The 27,079-nt window shown below is 39.8% G+C and overlaps 1 protein-coding gene across 1 annotated transcript in view; it reads left to right on the forward strand.

The window, feature by feature from the left end:
* The window catches only part of ASCC3 (activating signal cointegrator 1 complex subunit 3), a 312,984-nt gene that overhangs the window by 129,491 nt on the left and 156,414 nt on the right, over nt 1-27,079 (forward strand). The window contains exon 14 of the mRNA XM_058660479.1: nt 4,119-4,253. Within this exon, the coding sequence (XP_058516462.1) occupies nt 4,119-4,253 (135 nt within the window). The remainder of the gene's footprint in view (nt 1-4,118; nt 4,254-27,079) is intronic.

Raw genomic sequence — 27,079 nt, forward strand, 5'->3', positions numbered from 1 at the left:
GGTCTCTAACATAGGACAGAGACCTAAGGAGTTGAACCATCACTTGCTGCTTCCTGTGGAATGAAGCGGGGACTGGAAGCAGAGCTGTGACACGGGATGCAGGCATCCCACGTGGTGACTTAACCGCCTCACCAAATACCAAGAGCTGTGACATATATGTGATACAGTAATTTAGTAAATATACACAGTGCATTAGAAGATTTTTAAAATGTGGTTATAGGGGGCTCGGCGGCGTGGCCTGGTGGCTGGGGTCCTCGCCTTGATCCCATATGGCCGCTGGTTCTAGTCCCGGCGGCTCCACTTCCTCTCAGTATATCTGACTTTGTAATAAAAATGAAATAAATCTTAAAAAAAAAGTGGTGATAGGATAGTTTATTCATTTTATCTTTTAAACTTTTCTTTGGGGAGAAAAATAAGTTTGTGGTAATTAACATTTCATATGGTAACATGGTGCCATCTCAGCATTTATGTATAATTCATTTTCTAGACCCTACCCTTGATACTCTTATTCAGTTGATTTTAGGGGAGTTCCAAATATCTATTGTGTGAGCAGCAGCAATGATTCTGATGAATTGGTCTCTGGATCTCTGTGTAAGAACCTTTGGAAGATAATGCACTTCATCAAGCTAACACTAAAATCCTCATAACCTGCTCTATGAGGCTGCTAGTACAACCAGATTTTGTGTTTGACATAGTGATTCTTTTCACTTCATACCAAGAGTATTGCAGCTGGAAACCTTGGGATATATTTATCCTTGTTTCCGTGTTGTTTGTACAGTGTCAGCATGTATAAATATCTTCCAATGAACAAATGATGGAGACGTACTAGTTTGCTCTTCAGCATCCACATTATCTGCATTCCATCCATCCTTCTAAATTACTTGTGCAGTATTTTTAACATTTATTTTTATTTTAAAAATTTTAATAGTGGAGACATGAGAAACATTTTCCATCCACTGGTTTACTCCCCCAAGTGTCCATAACAGCCAGGCTGAAGCCAGGAGCTTGACGTTTCTGTGTGGGTTTCTCACATGAATGGCAGGGACCCGTGTGCATGAGCCGTCGTCTGCTACCTCCCAGGATGAGCATTAACCTGAAATTCAGATTCCAATATGAAATATAGTTGTCCTGAGTTGTTGGAACTGCTGTACCAACACTTTGCTTGGGTTTGTTTAGTCTTATTTCCCAACTTGCACAAGTCTTTTGTGGGAAAAACTGTGTCTGTTTTCATATGTGCCTTTTTAGCAATATTTAACACATGTATGAATACATGACCAGGAAAAAATTATGTTTGTTTAACCTATCATATTAGATTCTTACATCTAGGGAACTTGTTTCTATTTTGTGCAGCTTTTTTAGGGCATGATGGTGTTTGCTCAAATATTTGAGTGATAGATAAGTTAATAAAATCATAAATTTTTATTCCAATTTAAAATTTTAATGTTGAGGGTTAATGAGGTTTTGTGTGTGATGTTTATGTAAGAGAAAGAATCTGCCTTCTCCATTAAAGGAAACACTCAAAATCCATTAACTACCTTTTTAAGGAGTTGAGATGGGAGAATTTGACCGATTCTGAACTGATTTAAAAAAGCTTCATTGGGATATTAAATAAGTGAGTTATTACGACAAAAGCACAGTCTCAGCCAAAGAGACAACCTATTTTTAGGTTTTTTTTTTTTTGTTTAATTGAATGATCTCTCAATATCCTATATGTCAAAAATGTTTCCCATTGGAACTAGAGTGCCTATTCAAATCAGATTTGGTTTCTTTGGTTGAAAGTAAGGAAAACAGAAGAAACTTGTCAAACTTCCAAGGCTGCCTGAAATATGTTCCATTAGTATATTTTTCAATACATATTCTTATAATCAAATTTCTTTTCCACATGCATCAGTATCAACAAGTAAGTTAGAGCTCTGATAAAGTGCGGAGTCTCAAGCTTCACTCTTGCTTCTGTGATGATTTCATGTTTGATTGCTCCTGATGACTTGAAATGCTGCTTTACTCTTTGGCGGTTTTTTCTCTGAGGAACTTCTGAGCTTCTCCGCGGTATCTCTGCTTTGCTTTACACCCAGAACGACTAGAAGTTATTTAAACATTCCAGTTTCTTGACTGACTATTGGAGATTTTTATTGACAAATTTATAGACCTAAGATTACTGTTGGCTAGATACATAGTAATATGCTTTAGGTACCCCTGTGTGACACTGTTTCCACTCTGGTCAAATTCCAGTCTTATCCCCTTTTTCATTTTTGTTAATCCTCAGAATGATTCTTTTATGTATGCTCATATGAGCCTACCAATTCCCTGCCTCAAAATGATTCTTTTCATAGCCTTCTAAATATAAAGGGTTACAAATAATGCTAAGGTTGTAGCTTCCAGAAATGTATAATTAGCAGAGGACCATAGGGAGATAATAAGAAGGAATTTTTAAATTAAGGTATTAAGCAGGCAAGAGTGAAGAACTCTGACTTGCTGAAGTGAAAAGGAATGCCACAGAGATTCTGCATTTAGAGGAGTGTCAGTTTGGTTGGAAGTTCCAGAGAGAATACGTTGTCGTATATGATGCCCTTAGTTGTCCTTAGATCTTTGGTTCCCTTTTTAGTAACTGTGTCAGTGTTGTATAATGCTGCATTTATTCAGACCATGGGATATTGGGAAAGATCATTGATCCAGAAGCAACTTTAAAATTACTTTTGTCATTGTGACAGCTCTATGGAAGGCTGCACTTGAGTTGATTTGGTGAGGAGGTGAAAGCCAAAAAAGGGATATCCATGGGGAGGTAAGATAGGCACTAACAGTAGGCAGCTGTGAGCACTCCTTGATTCTCTTCCTTTCCTTTGCATTCAGTACCTGTTTCATGACTGTCCCTGAAAGTATTTTTTTTTGAAGATTTATTTATTTTTATTACAAAGTCAGATATACAGAGAGGAGGAGAGACAGAGAGGAAGATCTTCCACCCACTGAGTCACTCCCCAAGCGGCCGCAATAGCAGAAGCTGAGCTGATCCAAAGTCAGGAGCCAGGAACCTCCTCCGGGTCTCCAACGCGGGTGTAGGGTCCCAAGGCTTTGGGCTGTCCTTGACTGCTTTCCCAGGGCACAAGCAGGGAGCTGGATGGGAAGTGGAGCTGCCAGGATTAGAACTGGCACCCATATGGGATTCTGGAGCGTTCAAGGCGAGGACTTTAGCTGCTAGGCCACTGCACCGGGCACTGTATCCCGCTTCTTGACAAAGCATCCAGAGTTCAGATTTTCGTAGTCTCTTTGTGAACAATTCTGTGGAAAGATCTACCACAACACAAAATTTTCGGTGTTTCTGACAAAATATTTTTTTATTTCCAGTAGTCCTATTTTGTCTTAAATTGGACTGACTGGTTTTAGACGTTATTTCATCCAAACGGAATTATTCTTTGTTGTCTTTAATTTCCTTGTTCAAAAAGAAATATTTATTCATTTGAACGATAAGGAAATCTTCTGTCTACTGGTTCCCTCCCCAGGATGGCCACAGTGTCTGGAGGTGGACCAATTCAAAGCCACTAGCCAGGAGCTTCTTCCTGTGTCGCAAGTGGATGTAGAGACCCAAGCACTTGGGCCATCATCTGTTGCTTTCCTAGGCATTTAACAGGTAGCTGGATCAAAGTGGAACAGCTGGGATTTGAACCAGCACCAGTATGGGTTCTAGTGCTACAGGCACCAGCTTTACCTGCCACATCACACTGCCATCCCTTTTAATTTGCTTCGACATCTTACATGAATTTGTAAATTTTCATATTGGTGTACTGAACTTCCAGAGAGAAGCATGCCCTTCCACATTTTCATACTCCCTGAGATAAATAGTTGTGGCAGTGAGTTATGGCTTCACAGGAAAAGTGCAGAAATTAAACTCCAAGTTTAGTAGAATTCTTTAAGTACTAACTTTTGCCAGTTTATAAAAGGCTAAAATAAAGCCATGGTGTTTAAAACTGCTTCATCTTAAACATTTTTTTCTGAAATTTTTTTCACAAATTAGGAACTACAGTTTGGAAAGTTAGTAATTGCTTATATAACATGATTTCCAGGCTATTCTTAACCTGTAATTTAATGGGTTGGAATATTGAATAAACTACTGTTTTTTGTTTTAGGTCATGGTGTTTGTACATGCTCGAAATGCCACTGTTAGAACAGCTATGTCTCTAATCGAAAGAGCAAAAAATTGTGGCCAGATACTCTGCTTCCTGCCTACCCAAGGACCTGAATATGGACATGCAGAAAAACAGGTGGGCAACAGGTGTCAGTAGGGGGACATAAACTAAAGTACAATGTGTGCCACATAAGCCAGATATTTTATATGGAAGATCCACTGTCTATTTTCCAAGAAATAATTAGATAGATTTATCATGCTGTAATCTTTTTTCTTGACTTAATGATCTTTGAAAAGGTCCTACCACATGTTGTATTCACTTATCATTTCTGTCTCTGTGATTTTAATTGAACTGTTTCATCTGTGCTTTTTAAAGTGTAGTGAGAAATCTTAAAAGGCAGTTAAACTACATCAAATGTTTAAGTCTAATGGGTTTGTTATTTTAAAAAAAAATGAGTTTTTTTAATTTCTCAGGGTAAGTGGCTAAAGGTAATAATTAATCACTGCAATTTAAGTAAATAATACTTCCTAAAAATAAAATAAAAATAGATTGTGATGTGAATAAGTTTGGAAACAGTTGTCTCATTACTCAGTGTAAGCTCATAGGACCAAAAGGGATCACCTGTGTTCTGGTTAGAGCAGAACTTTAGCACTCCCTCCCCCAGATTTGGTAACTGAGAAACTGTATTTCAGTGGATCCCAAAGTGATGTTGTATACATTATAGTTGTGCAACACAGAAGAGGCTGATTGTAATGGTGTCCATAAATTACTGTCTGTCTCTTTTCAGAAAAACTGAACTTAACTCAGTTATGGAAATGAACTTCAAAGTTAAAGTAAAAATCTGTTGCTATAAAGTGAAAGTAATTGACATTTAAAAATTTATAAGATTTATCCAATTGTTTACTGAACAGTGGCTGATACTTTCATATTTTTGTCTTAGTACAATATATTTGTCATGACTGTACTGTAAATTTCACCATTTTTATTTATATTTAAAATTTTGACTATGATAAAGGTATTACTAGGCATTTTGAGCATCCTAATCTATTGCAATTTAGACCTTCAAATTTTATGCATCATACAGTTTTTATCATGCATCATACAAATTTTATCTGTTTATTTTATGGCTTTACATTCTTCCAACTGATTCTTAATCACAAATTCATGAGAATCTTTGAAAAGTCAACTTGGTATTCCTTGTTGAAAAACATTTCCAGAGTGCTTGAAAACCAAGCCTTGAGAGCCACCTTGTGTGCATTTCTGGTTACTACATAATTCTCAAGTCAGAGTGCTCTTTCTAATACAAATAATTCAGGTTTATTATTTAATTGTCATACTGATATTTATTGAGTGTTTACAAGGACCAGCCATTGTTTTTCCTCTTTTACTTCAATCCCTTCAATCCTAATTGTGATCTCTTGTATTTGTGCCATTGTTATTCCTTGCTACAGTGTGTGTATAAGTAATTCCAATGTTGTATAAAATATTCTGGAGTATATGATCTATATAAACCAATTTTCGAATGACATTTAAGGTAATGCCACTAAACATAAACTCAAATATCACAGTTCTGAAGAAGAAATGGACAGTTTTAATAGGATAAGTAGATGCTGGAAAATCTAGTAATCTCTATTGCACTCTGTTAGTGTTTTCATTATACATGCTATTCCTTCTGACCCAACTGCTATTCACATTTATTAGGTGCATGTTTTCCAGGAATACTGTCCTGTTCCTATTACATTCCTACCCTTCGTGAAGCAGTTGTCATGATGCACAAAAATTGCTTTTCTCCATTGTTTTTGTTCCTCGAAGACCTATTGTAATAGATGGTTTCATTTAATTTTCTAACTTTATCTGTGATACTATTCTGTCCTTTAAAGATTATTATACCTGTATTACAGATAAGGAAACTGAAATTGAGAAAGTTAATCGTTGTCAGGAGACTCTTCTGTAATTAGTGGTGAAGCAGTGATTTGAGCCGCTACAAACTATAATCTCCCATGTACAGTGGTATTTTTTTCTATCTAACCACTCTGCGCTATTTGTTCAGGAGCAAACAAATCAAATCCAATTGCAGATTTCCTGCAGCCTTAAATGTCATTGAATTTTTTTAAAGAACATTTCTTCACACCAACTACATCCCTCAGCCCTCCTGAGATTTTTTTTTTCAAAGTTGTCCCATCCACAGTACATAATATAAGAAAAGATAAGATCATCCTTCTGATTATTGTCTCCAAAGTTACTGAATTGAAAATTACTCCTTTAGTATTAATCATACATTTCTTCATGTTTCTCAAAGTGCCTTGTACCTTGAATGGCTCACACAATTCCAGGCAAGCTATTGCTGTGTTGGTAAAAGATACTCCATTTCACATTTTTGAAAAATGGGAAATTAAGCATTCAAATGATTAAAATAAAATTAGATTTTGCTATGGTATCACCTGGAAATTTAGCCTCCTGTCTTATGTTAATGAAAATACAACCAAATAACTACCCTGACACCATGATTCTTGGTTTAATGTAACCAGTGCAATTTCTGTCTCACCAAAGAAGGTCTCTTAAAGACCCTTTTTTACACTTTATGCAATACAGTATAACTTTCAATTAATAAGATTCCCTTTTGTGTGTCTAATAAACACTATTTCTGAACCTTAGCCACAACTCATAATGAATCTCTGTTCTTCAATGAGTAACAGTCACACTTTAGGAATCTTCATATCATTTTGATCTCTAGTATCAGAGTTACGCTAAATGAGAAACGGCCTAAACTAACAAATTATCCTGTGAAACAAGAATAGGAAAGTGAAATTTCAAAGACTAGCATAAGCTACAGAAATGTGGCTTGAGATTCCCCCCAGCCAAGGAAGTATCCCAAGAATGCCACAACAGCCATATCTGTGCTGATCCAAAGCTGGGACCCAAGAGCTTCTTCTAGGTTTCCCATGTGGCAGTAGAGGCCCAAGGCATTGAGCCATTCTCTACTGCTTTCCTAGACTATTAGAAGAGAGCTGGGGATTAGGGGCCTTGGGGTTGGGGGAGGATGGCAGCCCCCCACAGAGTGGCATCTGTGGGGACTCAGCAGGCCAAAACCATTGCTGAAAGGCAGTGACTGAGTCCTTGGCCTTTTCCAGGCCGAAGAGCAACCTTTCCTCAGGGTAAACGCACCACGAGGGAACCTTGGGAATGGGATTATAGTCCTAGCTCTGCCCTGCCGCCAAAAGCCAAGGGTGGGAGGAGTCTGGGAGGATTCAGGGCCTTGGGGTTAGGGGGATGGCAGCCCCCCACAGAGTGGTGTCTAGGGGGGGCACCCCTGCCAGGCTGGATTCAAGGCTGGGGACTCAGCAGGCCAAAACCACTGCCGAAAGACAGTGACTGAGTCCTTGGCTTTGGGCGGCCAGTGCACCAAGTGGTGCCAGGCTCTGCCTGCTGGCCAACCAGTGGCAAGCTGTGGGGTTTTTAGAATATGAAATTGCTGCTTAGGAACTCCTATGAATATGGCCAGCTTTAGGGTATGTGAGAGATGAATTCTGGGTGATTCCCAGTTACAGGGTCCTGAAACTTTCGAGTAAGCGTGGGGACTGAGACTTGATGATTTGGAGGGGACTGTCCATAAGATCTATTGGGCCAAAATGAATCACCAGCCAAATTAAGAATCCTGAGAAGGGCTATTAGCATAGAGCATCACTTACTGCCACACACCAGTCACACCAAAGCTATGGATGGGGGCCTGTCTAGCTGGGCACCATTACTTGACTGGGTGGTGGAACAGTGGACTGGTCTCTTTCAGCAGGGTCAAGACACTTACCAGCACGCAAGAGAATTTGGTCCGGGGGTAAACTCTATGGGGGAAGTGTGGGCCTAACCCTGTGGAAATACAAGTGTCGCAGACTAGCTTGCGAGCTGGGATGGCGAGGGGCTAAACTAAGAGTGACCATGGCACCTGCCATTACTTATGGGTAAAGGAACGAATGGCATTCTGGGCAGGTCAAGGCAGCATCACCCGAAGGAGCATCGTAAAACAGGATGTGGAGTGGGCTGAGCTGCAACTGGAAGGGGGCAGACTGGGCAGGGCCAAATAAATTTCAACTCACAAAAAAAGAATAGAAATCAGGATAGAGCACATGTCATTTCAGCCCAGGCTCTTACAACAACTGCTCCACAGGAGGCAGGGATACTGTGCCACAGCATTGAAGGCAAAGGCTGAGACAGGTGAGGGGAACACCTGTGGGCCTCATGTGAGCTAGATTGGGGAAGGGCCTGATTGGGCTGACTGTTCCGAATGGTGCAAGCAAAATTAGAGTGGGCAAGGGTTGGTAGGGCTTTGCCACATCATCAGATGACAGAGACTGGCACCAGGGGCAAATTCTGTTTAGTTAAATGCCAGAACCACCTGGAGAGTGTGCAATCCAGGAGTTGGAGTGGCCTAGTAGGAGATAGTGGGCACCTCCCTTGTGGGTAACCACTGCCACTGGATAGCACGAAAACCAGGACAGGAGCAGGGGTTGCTGAACAGAAAGGCATCTGCAGTATGTGTGTGAGCTGGATAGTAGGCTGGTTGGATCGAACTAGGCTTCAATGCTCATTGACAAGTACCAGAGCTTAATGGGAGGTGGGGCATATTGAACAAGCCTGCAGTACATACTCGCATGCATGGGAACTAGGGAAGGGAGCAGACCTGGTGGGCGTTATGGGGAGTCACCCAAACTAGGCTGCAGCTCCCACTGGTTTGTGTGAGGACCGAGTATGAAGTGGGTAGGATCGAGCTGGACCATAATACCCATTGGTCCAAGTAGATGACAGGGCTGGAAACAGAACTGATCCAGTGGAGACCGGTCACATTAAGCAGGGCCATGACATTAACAAACACACTAGAGAACCGTATCTGGGGGAAGATTCTGTGGGGGATGTGTGAGCCAAACCCTATGGAAATTCTAGCCCCATGGGTTACTTCAAGAGATGGAGTGGTGGTGGACTACGCTAGGTGTGACCGGGGAGCCTGCCATTGATCACAGATTGGAGAACCGATGGCAGACTGGACTGGTCGGGGCAGCAGCGCTCGAGTGTGCATCCTGAGTGGGGTGTGGGGTGGGCCGGGCTGCAACGTTCACCATCTCATGCAAGACCAAGGGGAGTGTAGGACTGCGCCGGGCACTGGCCTAAAGCCCAGTGGCATCTATGAGAACGGGGTCTGGGAGGGATTCAGGGGGAGAAACTTGGGAAGCTCCCCTGGCGAGTCATAGCTCCCACTGGTGAACAGGTGGTCCAGACCTGGGGGTCGGACAGGCTGGGCAAAGTAGCTCCGACGGCTCATCAATGTATGAAAAGGCAATGGAACGGGCGCACCGGGCAGTACTGAACAAACCTTAGCCCACAAGTAAGATTGAAAACCAGGATGGAGCACAGGTCATGCCCAGCTAGGTTCTTGCACCATCTGGTCTGCGTGAGTCAAGGACTCTGAGCCACAGTGTCTAAAAGGCAGGGGTCGTGACAGGTGACAGGCTGTGCCAAGCTGAGTCAGAGCAACCACTGGCATGCATGTGATCTATGGCTGGGAACAGGCCCAGTTGCGGGGGCTGAGGGGACACCCTAGCTGGGTGGAGGTTCCCACTAAGGGGCGCACAAGCTGGAATGGGGCTGCATTCTGGTCAGGATACAGTTGTAGTCTCCCTTGGCACAAGTGTGGCCTGGGACAAGACGTACCAGGCTGGGCCAGACTGCCACACCTTCTGGTGTTCTGGAGGACCAGGGTAAATGTGGGACGGACTAGGCTAGGTCTCAACCCCAACTGAGCCATGTATGAGCTATATGTGGGTATGGATGATCTGTGGCTGGGCTGAAACATGCAACAGCAAGAACCAGAATGGGTTGAAGGCCAGTTAGGAAAAGCCACTGTTCCTGCTAGGACAGGAGGTAAACTGAGTAGGGCTGGCTCATGGACCCACTGGTATGCGTGAAATCTGGCACTCAGGGGTTCTGATGGAGGAGCCTGGGCAACTCCTCTGGCAGGACACAGACCCGGCAGGTAAGCGCAAGAAGCATGGAGGGAAACAGCCCAGAAGAGGTCATGGAAAGTGTCCCACTGGCATACATTTGGTATGGGTGGGGGGCAGACAGGCTGAATCAGTTCACGTCATCCACTGGCAAATCCGAACGCTGGAACACAGTGTGGGTTGAGCCAGGTTTGGTTGCAACAAAAACAGTGTACAACACAGAATGCCAAGGTGAGGTTGCCTGTGCCAGATGTGACTGCAGCACCCAACCAGCACACATGAAAATCAGGAAGGGAGGGAGCAGAGCCGGCAGGGGAATAAGGGGTGGTTCCCTTGCTGCACAGCTATGCCACTGGAGCGCGTGGGCTAGGATGGGGGTAGACCAGACTAAGCAGGGCTACAACACCTGTGGGCCTCCTGTGGCCCAGATCAGGGAAAAGCCAGGCTGGGCTGATTATTGCTACTGGCACAATCTACAGTTAGAGTGGGTGAGGGTTGTTGGGGCTTAGCCACAGCATCAGCTGGCAGAAGTTGGCACAGGGGGCTAGTTCTGTCCAGTTAAACCACAGAACCACCTGGAGAGCGCATAATCTGGGAGTGGGAGTGCAAGTGGCCTGGGATGGAAATAGTGGGCTCCTCCCTCTTGGGTTACCACCCCCCCCCCCACATGGGAGGGCATGAAAACTAGGACAGGGGCTAGACAGAGAGACACTCAACAACATCTGTGAAGGCTAGATAGTTGAGCTGGCTAGATGGAACAAGGTTTTAATACCTATTGACATGTATGAGAGCAGAAGGGGATATGGGACAGACTGGACTAGTCTGCCACACATACTGGCAAACCAGGGTAGGGGGTGGGCTTGGTTGGGGTTATTGTGGGTTGCTCCAACTAGGCTGCAGCTCCCACTGGTTTATGTGAGGGTCGAGTGTGTGCTGGGCAGAACCAGGCTGGACTGCAAACACCCATTGGTTCCAGTGAAAGACAGGGCTGAAAACAGAACCAACCCAGCAATTGCAACCACCAGCTGATTTGGGCAATGGACTGTGCCGGGCCCTGTACTTGCTAGTACATACAAGAATCTGGTCTGGGAACACCTCAGACAAAGTTTCTTTGGGGATGCCCCTAATCGAGCTTCCGGACTCAGAACCCTAACCAAGAAAAGACAGAAGACAGAACAAGTCAATCAACCATCTCAGCTATATGTTGGCAGTGAAAATATTGGGCAGAGACTGTGATGGACTATGTCAATCAGTGGATTCTCCAACGACCGCATCGTGCTTGGAGTGGTGAGAGTGGCAGCAATTCAGAACTGTTGAACTATCAAAACCACTTGAGCAAGATCCTTGGAGTATGCCCTACATCTGGTACCTGGGGTGGGTGGGTGGGTGGGAAACTGGGTGGGACTTCTCCCTTAAAATCCCCTCTTACATCAGATATATTAAGGAAACAATACAGAGCTAATTGTCTTTCCCGTCTTCCTGTAGTGCTTAAACCTTTTTACCCTAATTATGTCAAGATTGTCAGAATAAAAAATAAAATTTAAAAAAAAAAAAAAAAGAAGAGAGCTGGAGTAGCCAGGGCTAGGACTGGTGCCTGTGTTGGATGCCAGCACTGCAGGCTGAAGAATAACATGTTATGCAAATGTGCCAGCCCCTGAAATTTAGTTTTAAAAATACATATTAATAACTTAATTTTAAAATATTGACGACTAGCTTTCCTCAATGTCTTTTACTGGCAGAGTAATGAATTACATTTCAGATGAAGAAAATATAAATAATGAAGCGGAGATTTTTTCTTTTGAGATTTATTTTTATTTGAAAGACAGATTTCACAGAGAAAAGGAAAGAGAGAAGTGCTTCCATCTACTGACTCACTCCCCAGGTGGCTGCAATGGCCAGAGCTAAGCTGATCCCAAGCGGGAGCCAGAAGTTCCTTCTGGCTCTCACATGTGGGTGCATAAATCCCAAGGATTAGAGTCGTTCTTCACTGCCTTCCCAAGCCACAGGGATACTACTGCCACAGGGTGGAGGATCAACCTGTTGAGCCACCGTGCTTTACCCAAAGCAGAGTTTTTATTAGAGTACCTTCAAGGGAAGAACTGGCCAGCTTAGAGATCATAGTGCCCTTTGTTCTGGTTTGCAGCTTTTATCCATAAACTATGAACAGTGTTAACTCTTGATGCTGCCATAATGCTCATGGCTGGCATTTGTGATTGACATATAGGAGTTGCATACCTTAGGGCTGTCTAGGCACAAAGGTGTAAGTTAGATCTTTGTTGTTTGGGCTTGGTTTTATCAAAATGCTTTAGATATAAATTAAAAACTTCAGAATGGTCACTCTTCCTTGTATCCTTCCAGAGACCAGGGTTCTTGGTTTTCCAAGAAGAGGATCTAGTGGCCTTCCCCACAGTCACTTATGAGTAATTACTTGCAGAAGATAAGGGAAATCAACAATATGCATAAAATTCCCATAAATGACCCTGGACACTATTAATTTTTAAATCTCCAATACAAAGACAATGTCTCAGCAGGCCGACATTGTGGCACAGCAGGTAAGCCACTAGTTGGAGTCCCAGTTACTCTGCTTCTGATCCAAGTCCCTGCTAAGACAATGTGGAAGGCAGCTCAAGATGGCCCAAACACTTGGGCCCCTGCTGCTCGTGAGAGACCCAGATGACTTCTCTGTCTCTCCTTCTTTGTCAGCTTTTCAAATAAAAAATAACTTTAAAAAGAAGCAGCAGCTGATATTTATATAAAGTAAGTTTCATCAGGGACATGAGCATTTTAATTAGTAAGCCATTGTTTTCAGTTATGAGTCTAAGTTAAATTAATGCTTCAGTTGGAATATTTGAATTATTCCACTCAAAGTCTCAAGTCAAATTAAGTTTTTCCTTGAGAGATAAGATTTTTAACAGGCTTTAAACATTTTAGTAGTGAAGTGATTATTCCCACCTACTTGTACTGTATTTCTTTTGATTTATGGAAACCAATGTGAGTCCAGTATTTTTGCATGTATTCGTGATATCTGGAGTTTTTATTTTAAGCTGAAATGGTCCATCATGCAATAAGCTTCATGAATGTCGTAGTTGGAAATAGTTAACAAAAGAATGTAGGATACTGGGAAGAATTTAGCAATAATGTGTACCTTCAAGCTACTTTAAAGTTTAATTTTTATGTCTTTTTATTATCTAGACCTAACAACCATCCCCTTGCTTCCGTAACTTCAACTTTATCCTTTGCATGAGCCAGTGACAGCTGGAATTGATGGAATTTTAATACAGATTATCTGATGGTCAATATTAACAGCTTTCTATATTTCTGCTTAGGAGGTTCACAGAGTCACTATGTCCAAATAAATTTAAAGCTTTCTGTTCCTGGAGTACATGGTATCGTTAAATAAAGACAGCAGAGGTGTAAAATAGCCTACTTACATTTTTACTGTATATGCAAAAGAAATCATCCAAGTTTATTCTTTCCTCAACTATGTATTATCAACTTGCATTTCTTCTTTTAGACCAGCACAGTAATTCAGTTGTGAGTTTCAGTCATGAAGAATGCCAAAAAGTATTAATATTTCAAAAATAAAGTTAAAATTATCAAAATGTCAAGTGACTGCCTAATTAGATTTTTGAAAGGAATGAATTTCTGTTCTCACATGAGGATGACTTGATATAGAATAAAGGGTCTGAATCTAGGCAACCTGCATTTTTTTTTTCTATTGATTGCTTTGCATTTTGTGACACAGTTTTATAGGCACTGGGATTTCCCTCACCCCTCCCTAACCACCCCCATGGTGGACTCCTCCACCTTGTTGCATTACCACATTTCAAATTCAGTTGAAATTTTTTCATTGCAAGCATTTACCAAGCATAAAGTCCAGCATCTTTTTGTCCAAATAAGTTCATGGTTTCTTGGGGAGACCATCTCTGGTCTGAAGGTAGAGCCAGCAGAGTATCATCCCGATCAATTAAAAGCCCCGACATTACATCAGTAACAATTTATAACGTTATGGAATTAGTTGACATGGTATTAAGTAACCAGTATGTTAAAAGAGAGAAAAAAAAAGAATGCAAGTTCTGAACCATATCCTGTGACTGCTACATAGACATTTCAATTATTAGTTTATATGCAACGGATTCTACACACCTTAAAGTGGCTATAGATTACTATTCAGCTGTCTCATATCTATTTTCATTTTAGTGTTTAGCAGTTTATAGCATTGGAGCATGATTTTGCTGAACCTGGCTGTTTTTCGGGTAGTCTAACTCTGCAACTCTAAAAGGCATATGTCCACAGTTTAGGTGAGCAGTTTTAGGAGGGGTGTGCAGAGAAATCTTCAATACCCCAGTGAGGAGTAACTAAACTGTGTGTCGTACCCAGTGAGTTATAAGTGCATCCCCGCTGACTGTTTCCTGTCTGTTTCTAAGCTTTGCTTGTTTTTCTCTATCCTGGTTTTTGTTTGTTTGTTTGCTTGCTTGCTTGTTTGTTTTGAGGGGTTTCTGGAGTGATCCTGATGGTCATTATGAGAGAAGGTGGGGACCCAAAGTCAGGACCAGGCAAGGACCAGAAAAAGCTCCTCTCCCTAGTCCCAACGGAAGTTTACTGTTCTTCTGTTTCTGCGGACTGCTCAGTGCTCCTGGTTGTCATTCTGATGATTATGGATCCTGCAAGGCAGGATTTGGGCTTCTTCCATCCCATGTGGTAGATCCAGGTGGAGGTGGGTGACCTCAGAGTTCTCGGCCTCCCAAGGCACTCCATTTCCCCGTGGTCTCTTTGGCAGTTGGGATGTAGTTCTTGGTGAGGATCCGGGAGTCTTCAGGGTTGGGATACAAGCCTCCTCCTGTCCTCCTGCTCCACTCTGGGGTCCCCCCCGCTCTTTGCATATGACCTCGTGTTAAGAGGTTGTTAGGATCGCTCCTGATTCCCCCATATGCCTTTGTAGTTTTGCTATTGTCTAATGCTGATTCGAGTCTGTTGTCTATGAGTTACCAGTCATGATCCTAATAGGTTATACTTCCCGTCTTCCTCATACCTTCTAGGGTGATGTAAGATTTCTCTGCTCTCCCTCTCCATTACGGAATAACATAGGATATTAAAAGTATATTAGGTTTTCCAGTTCTTTGATGTAGATCATAAGCAATCTGACTCATATCGATTGTTGGTTCATTGGTTACTTCACAATATCTTATTGCATGAGATACAGGCAGTTTGGGGATGAAATAATATTACTGTTTTTCTGATTGACATCATTTCATAACAGCCACATCAATAACAACAACAACAACAGATTATAGCACCCTGAAAAAATAATGCGTCAGTGAGTAACCAACACATGTGTGACAAAAAGGAACAGAGAAGTCTCTTGGGAAAAATGATGCCATCGTATACTTCATGAACACGTGATGAATTTTATTAGAGAAAAGAGATCATTTGGAAGCAACCAAACTGAGATAAAAACATCAAAACACATAAGATACAGCCAAAAGAGCAAACAGACAATCAAAAAAACAATATAGATTTTACTGTTGGAGTTACACTTTCCATGTTGGCTTCCTTATATGAGAGAGAATATATGGCATTTGTTCTTTTGTGATTGACTCATTTCACTGAGCATAATGGTTTCTAGTTGGGACCACCTGGTTTTAAATAGAATAAATTCATTCTTCTTAATACCTGAATAATATTCCATGGAGTAGATGTATCACAGTTTCTTTAACCACTCTTCCTTGGACGCACTTCTGGTTTGTTTCCATGCCTTTGCTATTGTAGATTGTGCTGCTGTAAATATTGGATTACAGATCCCCTTCTCACATGCAGATTTCACTCCTTTCGGGTATATTCCTAGGAGCAGGATAACTGGGTCATATGGCAGGTTCATTTGCAATTTCCCACGCACTCTCCATACTGATTTCCACAGTGGTTGTACTAGCCTACACTCCCACCAGCAGTGAAGGAGGGTGCCTTTCTCCCCACATCCACGCCAGCAGATATTGTTATTCGAGTTCTGAATGTAGGCCAGTCTCACTGGAGTTAGGTGGTACCTCAAGGTGGTTTTCATTTGTGTGTCTCTGATGGCTAGGGAGCCTGAGCATCTTTTCATATATCTGTTAGCCATTTGAACCTGTTCTTTTGAGAAATGTCTGTTCATTTCTTTTGCCCATTTTGTATATGGTTGGTTTTTTTTGTTTGTTTGTTTGTTTTTTGTTTTGTTTTTTTTTTTGTTTGTTTATTTTGCTGTCACCGGGTTTCTGAAGCTCTTTGTAGATCCTGTATATTAGTCCCCTATCACTTGTGTAGTATGCAAAAATTTTCTCTCGTTCTGTTGGTTGATTCTTCACTTTTTTAGTTGTTTCCTTTGCTGTACAGAAGCTTTTTAGTTTGAAGTAGTCCCATTTGTTCATTTTGGATTTGATTGCCTTTGCTTTAGCCGTCTTTGCTAAGAAGTCTTTCCCTGTTCCTATATCTTGGAGTGTGCTTCCTATGTTTTCCTTTAATAGTTTGATGGTTTCTGGGTGTAGATTTAGGTCCTTGAGCCAGTTAGAGTTGATTTTTGTACAATGTGACAGGTGTGGGTCTTTCTTCTTTATTCTGCGAGCTGCTATCCAGTTGTCCCAACAGCATTTGTTGACTGGACCAGGTTTTTTGCCTGGATTGTTTTCAGTTTTCTTGTCAAAGATTAGTTGACTATACATGTGTGGATTCCCTTCTGATGTTTCTGTTCTGTTCCACTGATCTTCTCTGGACCAGTACCAGACTGTTTTGATAACCACTGCTCTGTAGTATGTCTTGAGGTCTGGAATTGTGATTCCTCCAGCTTAATTTCTATTTTTCAGGACAGCTTTAGCTATTCGTGGTCTTTTGTGATTCCAGATGAACTTTTGTATCATCTTTTCTATTTCTGAGAAGAATGTTGTTGGGATTTTGATTGGGATTGTGTTGAATCTGTATATTACTTTTGGTAATATGGTCATTGTGATAATGTTGATCCTGCCAATCCAAGAACATGGTAAGGTTCTCCATTTTTCAAGGTCTTCATCTATTTCCTTTTTAAAAAGATTTATAGTTTTCATCATAGAGGTCTTTCACATATTTAGTTAGCTTAATTCCTAGGTATTTAAGATTCCTTCCCTCTATTTTAAAGGGAACAGTACTTACAATTTCTTTCTCAGCCATGCAATTGTTTGCGTACAGTAGTGCCATCGATTTGTTCATTGATTTTGTATCCTGCTACTCTGCCAAAGTCTCTTATGAGTTCCAATAGTCTCTTGACTGAGTCTTTCGGTTCTCCCATGTAGAGAATCATGTCATCTGCGAATAGTGATAATTTCAATTCCTCATTTCCAATTTGTATTCCTTTAATTGCTTTTTCTTGCTAATGGCTCTGGCAAGGACCTCCAAAACTATATTGAAGAGTAGCGGTGAGAGTGGACATCCCTGTGTAGTTCCAGATTTTAGCGGGAAGGCTTCCAATTTTTCCCCATTTAGTCTGATGTAAAGAGCATCAAAAAAGATGAAGAAGGATGCCACATAATGATCAAGGGATGCCTTCAGCAAGAAGAGATCAGCATAATAAATGTTTACGCTCCAAACGCCAAAGCTACGTGAAACAAATATTAACGGGCTTAAAGGGAGAAATAGACTCCAATACGATCATAGTGGGAGACCTTAATACCCCATTAACACAAATGGACAGATCAAAAAGCCAGAAACTCAGCAAAGAAACAATAGAACTCACCCAAACTCTAGAGCAAATGGACTTAGTTGACATCTATCGAACCTTTCATCCTACAGACAGAGAATACACCTTTTTTCATCAGTACATGGAACTTTCTCCAGAATTGATCATGTTATAGGCCATAAAACAAGCCTCAGCAAATTTAAAAAAGTGGAAATCATACCATGCACGTTCTCAGACCACCAAGGAGTGAAGCTTGAGACCAAGAAGTCGGAACACCAAGCAAGACTTACAAACATATGGAGGCTGAATAATATGTTACTAAATGAGCAATGGGTTGCAGAGGAAATCAAAGGGGAAATTAAAAAATTGCTTGAAACAAATGAAGGCATCAACACAACTTATCAAAATTTATGGGACATAATCAATGCAGTGCTGAGAGGAAAGCTCATTTCAATCAGTGCTTATGTCAAAAAACTAGAAAAGCACCAAGTAAATCAGCTAACCTTACAGCTGAAAGAACTAGAAACACAACAAGAAAGCAATCCCAAGATTAGTAGGAAAATAAAATAAGGGAGGAAATAAACCAAATAGAGACCAAGAGAACTATGCACAAGATCAATCAATCAAAGAGCTTGTTCTTTGAGAAAATCAACAAAATAGACTCCCCACTAGCTCAACTAATCAGAAAAAGGAGGGAGAAAATACACATCAATAGTGTCAGAGATGAGAAAGGAGATATAACAACAGATACCTCAGAAATACAAAGAATCATCAGGAACTATTACAGGCAACTACATGCGAACAAATCAGAAAACCTAGAGGAGATGGATAGATTTTTGAACACATACAATCCACCAAAATCGAATCAAGAAGCAATTAACAATCTAAACAGCCCAATAACATGCACTGAGATTGAGATTGCATCAGTAATTAAAGCCCTCCCAACCAAGAAAAGTCCTGGACCAGATGGCTTCACTGCTGAATTCTACCAAACATTCCAAGAGGAACTTACCCCAATCTTACATAAGCTTTTTCTAACAATAGAAAAAGAGGCAATCCTTCCACGCTCTTTCTATGAAGCTAATATCACCTTAATACCAAAGCCGGAGAGAGAAACAACAGAAAAAGAGAACTACAGACCAATATCCTTGATGAACATAGATGCAAAGATCTTAAATAAAGTACTAGCCAACAGGATCCAACAACACATCAGGCAGATCATTCACCCAGACCAGGTGGGATTCATCCCAGGCATGCAGGGATGGTTCAACATTCGTAAAACAATAAATGTGATACATCACATCAACAAATTGACAAATAAAAACCGTATGATCCTCTCAATAGATGCAGAGAAGGCATTTGATAAAATCCAACACCACTTCATGTTAAAAACCCCAAGATAGGCATAGAAGGAACATTGTACAACACGATCAAAGCAATTTACGATAAACCCAATGCCAGCATCATACTAAATGGGGAAAGATTGGAAGCCTTCCTGCTAAAATCTGAAACTAGACAGGGATGTCCACTCTCACCACAACCTGCATTTCAATTTTGATTCATGTACTTTTGCATAACCTTTTTAAATTCCTCAAGACACAATTTCATCACAATACTGTCTACATCGAAGTTTTTGCACTAAAATGTATATGTATATATATTGTGTATATAAGTGTTTATGTACACATACACACCGTGCCTAACAAATAGTACACACTTTGTAAAAGATTACCTGTATGCTTAGAAGAAAAAGAATGTAATAGCATAAAGGAGGGATAGAGGTGACATTTTAATATGAGGCTTTGAAACAGACTAATATTGTCAAAGGCAATGAACACAGTAGTAAAAATACTAGTAAAAGCTGCAGCAATCTTAATACTAACATCTTGTGATGTATATTTGTTAAATTTAACAACTAAAACATGAGGTTTCTAGTAAGTAGATAAGCAAATAGAGGAATAAACTGGATGAAAATGTTTATTGAAAAATTTTTAAGTTAATTTTTTTCTTTAATTCAAAAGCTAAGCAAGATAGTATCCAATTTTGAATATGATTTGAAAATTTGATATACAGCTCAATTTTCTATGGCCCTAATTGGCTTTGGTCATTTAAAAGCCATTTTGGTAAAATGTTTTAAGAGGCAATCTTTTCCGTTATCTTTAAATTGTAAAGTTGGGACTCTTTCTATCATACCAAATTTTTATTCTAACAGGTTGTTTGTAGTGAAAAATAAAAATGTATAGTGCTACATGCCCAACAATAAGAGAATTTTAAAGTACAGATGATAATTAAATTAAATAGTGCACATCTTTAGAACTGTATAAAAGACATTAATTCTAAATTTGCACATCAGTTTTAATTTGATCGGTAATTGTTTTAACTTCCTTTGTAAGTGACTGAATAGGGCAGTGCTCTGTATTTACGACATAGTCTCATAGACATTCTGCAGGAAACGTGTGTGTGTGTGTGTGTGTGTGTGTGAGAGAGAGAGAGAGAGAGAGAGAGAGAGGGAGGACTGAAGAATTTCCTGGAAAGGGGAGTGAAAAGATATGTTTATGGGGTACAGGTTTAGCCAGAGAGAGAGAGAGAGGGAGGACTGAAGAATTTCCTGGAAAGGGGAGTGAAAAGATATGTTTATGGGGTACAGGTTTAGCCTGTTGGTTAAGACACTGGTTAAGATACTCCTGTCCCGTCTCAGAAAACCTGGGTTTCATACCTGTTTCCCACTCCTGAGCCCAGCATCCTGTTAACTCAGAATCCTGCATAGCTGTTGGCTTTCATGCACATCTGAGAAGCGAATCAATAAATGAGAGCCGTCTTTCTCTGATTGTTTAGCTATGCCTCTCAAATAATGAAAAAAGTATTAAAAAATACTTTATGAAAAAACTTGGAAATTTATTCTTGGCTTTTTTATAGTGTATTCTGTGAACTTCTGGCAGCTACTCTAGATCCCTGGTTCTAAGGTAGCAGTGGAGATAAAGAGCATTCCAAGAAGAGAGAACGAGAATATGGGCAGATTAAAACATTGGCTGTATGTACAGGATAAGTATAGTCTTCACTGAAACGGACGGGGAATGGAGAGTTACCATGCTGATTCTTGTGATTGTGGAGAATTAACTTCTATGCTTATTGTTTAAATTTGACATGCAATGAGAAGCTTTTGGGCATTATTTAAGAGCCCAGTTGTATGACCAGCTTTCCAGTGTTGAAAGTGTGAAAGTATGATTCTTTTTTTTCCAAGCAGGGAAATTTTCATGGTCCTTATTTCTTTTGTTGTTTATCTATTTGTTTTTAAAGATTTTATTTTTATTGCAAAGTCAGATATATAGAGACACGAGGAGAGACAAGAGAGGAAGATCTTCCGTCTGATGATTTACTCCCCAAGTGGCTGCAATGACCGGAGCTATGCCGATCCGAAGCCAGGAGTTCTTCTGGGTCTCCCACACAGGTGCAGGGTACCAAGGCTTTGGGCCATCCTCGACTGTTTTCCCAGGCCACAAGCAGGGAGCTGGATAGGAACTGGGGCTGCTGAGATTAGAACTGGTGCCCACATGGGATCCTGGCATGTTTAAGGCGAGGACTTTAGCCGCTAGGCTACCACTCCTGGCCCTGTTGTTACTTTAAATGAAGTTTGATTACAGCATCTTTTGTTCCTGAATGTGTTCAGAAGTGTAGAATAAACTTCTGAAGGATCCAGTACTGTTGCAGATCTGGTAAAGCTGCCGCCTGTGACATAAGCATCCATAGGGGCCCTGGTTCAAGTCTCATCTGCTTCACTTCAGATTCACCTCCTGGTTAGTGTGCCTGAGAAAGTAGTGGATGGTGGCCCAGCTGCTTGGGCCCCTACAACCACAGTGGAGACCAGAAAAAACACATGACTCCTGGCTTCACACCAGCCCAGCTCCAGCCATTGCAGCCGTTTGAGGGAGTAAATCAGTTGATGATTCTTTCTCTCTCTGTCTCCCCCACACACACACTTTTTACATAAATAAATAAACGAATCTTAAGAAATAAAAAAGACTAGCCATAATATTTTGGGAAAGTATGTTTGTAGAATATTGTTACTTTCCATTTGGAATAATTGACAAGGGAAAGCACTCTAAAAGACATTCAGATCCAATAAGTAAAGTTAGGAATCCATAAGGGTACCAAGACATAGAATGATAAAATTTAAAGATCAGAATCACAATTTAAAATGTGATTTTAGAAAAAAGTTTATCTTTGAATTTAGGTAAAGATAACCAAATAAATTTTATTTTTAACCACTTTATTTGTAATAGTTTTAAATTTGCAAACAAAAATCTTGAGGTAGTAATACAAAGAGGTCCCGTATAGCCCTCACTGTACTTCACCTATAGTCAAATAAGAGAGGAATCTCAAGTGACTACCATCAGCCAGGGCTGGGGCAGGCCCAAGTCTGGAGGCTTTAAATCCATTCAAGTATGTGAGTGGCAGGCACCCAAGTACTTAGACCATCCTTTAGTACTTTCCCAAATGCATTAGCAGGAAGATGGACTGGAAATAGAGCAGCCAGGACATGAACTGACACTCTCATAGCAGATGCTGGCCCTGCAGGTGGCAGCTCTAAGCCACAATACCACCTCACAGAACCATTAAATTTTTCAAAGGCAGGCCTGTTTAAATTTATCTTTTTTTGCTGAATAGGATGTTGTCCTTGGGGTATTCAGTAATTTGTATCTATATGTGTTATAGTGATAATCAAAGCAACCCATATCCAAACCAGGGCCACTTTTTGAGAGAGAAAATGGAACAGAGCTCATGGTATTTGTTCTATCCTGTGTTAAAATGAGCAATTACCACAGTCAGAATGACATATAGAAATTGGTTGTGGAGATTAGACTGGTTTGGGTCATTAAAGCTGATTGTTGCCTCATAACCCTGACAGTTTTTCTTGGTGTTCACTCAGCAAACTCTGAGTACAAACTAAATGCCCTTCATTAGTAGAATACAAGTATCAAGATTTGTTGCCAGTCTGTTTATTAGAGAAGTGAAGAAGACACACATTCTGTTATGATTCAGTGAAATAAACAGAAACTATTCCAAACACATGTTAAATAAAATACTGTTTTTTAATGATTTCTTGTTTTATTTATTTCAAAGAATTGCAGCGAGAAGGAAAGAGGTAAAGACATATCTTCCATCTATTGCTTCTTCCTCCAGATAGTTGAAATGGCCAGGAATGGATCAGGCCAAAAGCAGAGCCTGAAACTACTGGGTCTCCCACGTGGGAGGCAGGGATGCAAGCACGAGGGCCATCTTCCACTGTTTTCTCAGCTATTGTCAGGACATGGGATTTGAAGTGGAGCAGCCAGCATGCACAGTGGCACTCAGGCTGCTGACTTCGCAGATGCTGGCTTAACCTGCTTTGCCCAATAATGCAAACAAATATTCAAGGAAAAGGCATTCACAGAAGAAAAACAGTAACATTAAAAGAAATAGTGGGCAGAGGGATAAATTTTAGCGAATGGTAAGTAGTTCCAGAGGCATAAGATGGCTTTGATTTTAGGTGAGAACCAGATGAGGACCCTGTGTATTGTCTTTCATGTTTTGTATTTATAGTCAGAACAGCAGGTGGTGATCTAATCTAATAATCCAATGGAGCTTAAAGAAAGAAATGGCATGACCGATACTGTTTGTTAAAAAAAAAAAAGTATATAACACAGCCAAAATAAGAGAAGACCAGTTAGAAATGTGAATTTACTGGACAATATCTGTGAAATAGACTTGCTAGGACATCGTATCGGACTATGAGGAGATTAAAGAAGAAAATCCAGAATTTTCTAGCATATGACAGATGATGTCTGACTCGCATTGCTGAGTGGGCACTTGCATAGTGAGTGAAAAAAACGACAACAGAGAAAGGTTACTTGTAGGAAAACATTGATCATAAATTTATGTTGGACATGCTCAGTTTGAGATGCTTGTTATGCCTAGAGTTGTTCATTGAGTAAATGCCTGGGTGGATGTAGGAGTCTGATATAGTAGAAGAGCATTCTTGTTTGGAGAAGGAAAACCATGTGAGTTATTATGATAAAAACTCAAAACCAGATCTTCAGAAACTCCAGTATATAATGATTAGATGTGAGAGAAGAAGCCGTAAGGCCTTAAAAGGAGCTTCTAAAACAGTATAAACCAAAGGGAGCATAATGTCATAGGGACTGTGGAAAAAGTGTTTCAACAAGAAAGAGATCATCAACATATATGAAGTATTGCTGTGAGTGGTCAGATAAAAACTGAGCAATATAAAATATTGACTGTTTAGTAACATGGATATGGTGACTTTAGAAAAATATTCATTTGCATTGTGAGGAATAAAAACCAAGTTAATTTGACTAATAAAAATAGAAATGAAATAATTCAAATGTAAACAAACTTTGGGAAGTTATATATATATATATATATATATATATATACATATACATATACATACACACACACACACACACAGAAGGGAAACAGATGGTATCTAGGAAACATGAATTGTACCTGGACATACTCTTTTCAAGGTGAGCATGATATGTTAATACTTTGTTGTAAGCTATCCAAGAGAATGAGAAGGAATTGAAATTATAGGAAAGAAAAAAAGATTTTGAAAATTTAAAATTCTTGAGAATTTAAGAGGCAGTGAAATCTAAAGAGCAAATGTAGAAGTTTTTCTTAGAGGGAAGGATACTTGTATGGTACAGAAGGGACAGCAGAGAAGACAGATGCTAATGTGGACTGATTTGCAAATACCTGGCCAGCTGCCTTTCATGTCATGTGTTATCTTTATGCAGTGATTTGTTAAGGTCATTCCCTGAGAGTCTAGGATTAGTGGGGTGATGAAAAGTACATGGAGAGGATACAAAATTCTAAATCATTAAACATGTAAAAACAAACTGAAGATATTACAGAGTTGCTATTTTATGTTAAGAACTTTTAAGATTGTGATCATGGATTTAGAATTTCTTACACTAGCTATCTTGGATCAATCAAGTTTAGCATTTTGCCAGTCATAATAAAAGGACAAATGAGCTAAGAAATTGACAAGGAGAATTAAAATCTTAGCTTCTATTATCAGCACAGAGAGCAAAATTTGGACCAGAGGGTTTTGTTTGTCGGCTTGCCTGCATACTTGTTAGTCTTTTCTTGGCTGGCTGGTTTCCTGGAATTATGACAACATGGCAGTTTTTCTGATGAGTAGAAGCAAAAAAGAGGAATTGTGAGCTGGAAATGTAATTAATGATTTTTTAAAAGGTTTCGCAAAAATTATAGTTGGGTAAACTTAAAATATAGAGGGTAGGAAATTGTAGTGTTTGTCGTGGTGATTTCAGAAATAATGCATTTGTGGGTGAATGAAAAGCTGTAGAATGTAGTCATTGGTACAGAGACATGACAGAAAAGATACCACCAAAACGAAATCATCAGGGCACCTCAAAGATTGTCAAGGGTGAAAGTTTTGGATGTCCAAAAGGAAAATACTGTCACCTGAAATGATGACAAGACTTGCAGTGGAGAGAAAGAATAACTATACAGTTCAAGTCTTTATTACATAAGGTTGGGTGACAGGTAATTTAGCCTGATGAACTGAACCTTGAAGAAGCAGTTTGTTTTTGTTTTGTTTTGTTTTATTCAAAGAATACACAATGGTCAGAAAATAGTGGATGGCGAAGGGAGACAACATGAACCATTTGAGAGGAGTGGATATGGAAACAGCCTTTTGAGGGAAGTTAAGTAGGCAAGGTTGAAAGAAGAGTTTGGTATAGCTGCAGATCACTGAGGCACTAGAGGAAGGGATTTATATAAAAAGAGTTTTAAAAAGATGAGTGAAGAGCAAAGAAATAACAATTGTTATGGAAGAGTAGTATAAATGGATCATGACTTTTTGATATACATTCTCATATCAATTTCAGAATCTGGAATTAGACTCTTGAATTTTTAAGATTATTATCAGAAATCATAAATATAACTTGATTTAGAACTGCTGCTTTTTTAAACTGCTGAAGAGAAAGAAATGAGACTTACTCTAAAACTATTATGGGAGATCTGTGAAGGGTATCCTGACACTCTCATAACTCTCTTAGCACATATCCCAGAGGAACCATTTCAGTAAAGTATTTGTGTGTGTGTGTGTGTGAGAGAGAGAGAGAGAGTAAGTAAAGGAGAGAGAGAAGAAAATAGTAGTGGAGGGAGGATAACCTGTTATACTCTGGATATCTGAGCTGCTTTGTCAGTTGAAAAGCCAGGTATTGCTCAATGCTCCTAACAATGTAAGAAGGTTGTTTAGTGATGAAAAAATCCACTGTCCTCTTTTTAAGTTTGAAAACATTGAGTGATAAGAGTAACACAAAAAAGGAGGTTGTTTAAAAGATCTTCCTAACATTGACAAGGTAAACTCAGTAATAATTGTTAAAAAGAATGGTATGTTTCAGGAACATTATTTACCTCTTTTTAATTAATTGTTAGTTTTCATGTTTCTTATTCCTTCTTTGCAGTTTAGTGCGTTTGACATTATCTACATAAAGTACACTGTCAGGATAGATTACTTCAAAAGGTCTACAAGATCATGATAAATTATTTATGCAATTTCAGCATGCTGTTTCGTTGGGGGTGGTTTCAAAGCTGAAGTTTTTTGTTGTTTCCAAATATTTTTTCAGGAATATGGTAAAGTAAGCTATGTTCTCTTAATATACTCATTTGCTTGCTGAAGTCTCCTCTTTGAAAAAAAAGTTATTACTTAATTACATTTTTTTGCATTAGTGTGAAAGCTTTGGAAAGTTGTTAAATTTCACCCTTATTTTTTAAAAAAATGTTCATATTAATTTTCCATCTCATTGGTAGTAAAAAGAAACCAAGTCATCTATAGAGGTTCTGCATGCATTCACTAATGGAAAATAATGTAGAGCGCTTTGTAGTTGCCCATTGTAGTTGCCCATTTGTAGTTGTTCCATTGTAGTAATTCTGACTTAAAAAGTGCTATGGGGGAAGTCACTTGTGAAAAGTAAAAAGTTAGATGAAGCCAAACTTAAAGAGAATTCCTGTGTGCTAAATTTTCGTGTGCAGGAACACTTTATCCTGTTAGTTTATTAGAGATTATCAGATAACTTCTTGGGAGAATCCAGTACTCTGTTCGGAGAGGATGAAACACATAAATTGTGTCTTTGCAGCTGTGCAATGAATAGCAAAGCCTGAATTCTAGATACTGCTGGTTATGAAGAGTCAGGTGAAAAAACAGCAGATGTCTTTAAGTTATCAGGGTTAACTTCATAACTCATTTTAACCGTCTTTTCTAG

This window comes from Ochotona princeps, chromosome 1, assembly GCF_030435755.1.
Source record: "Ochotona princeps isolate mOchPri1 chromosome 1, mOchPri1.hap1, whole genome shotgun sequence".
NCBI classification, from domain to species: Eukaryota; Metazoa; Chordata; class Mammalia; order Lagomorpha; family Ochotonidae; genus Ochotona; species Ochotona princeps.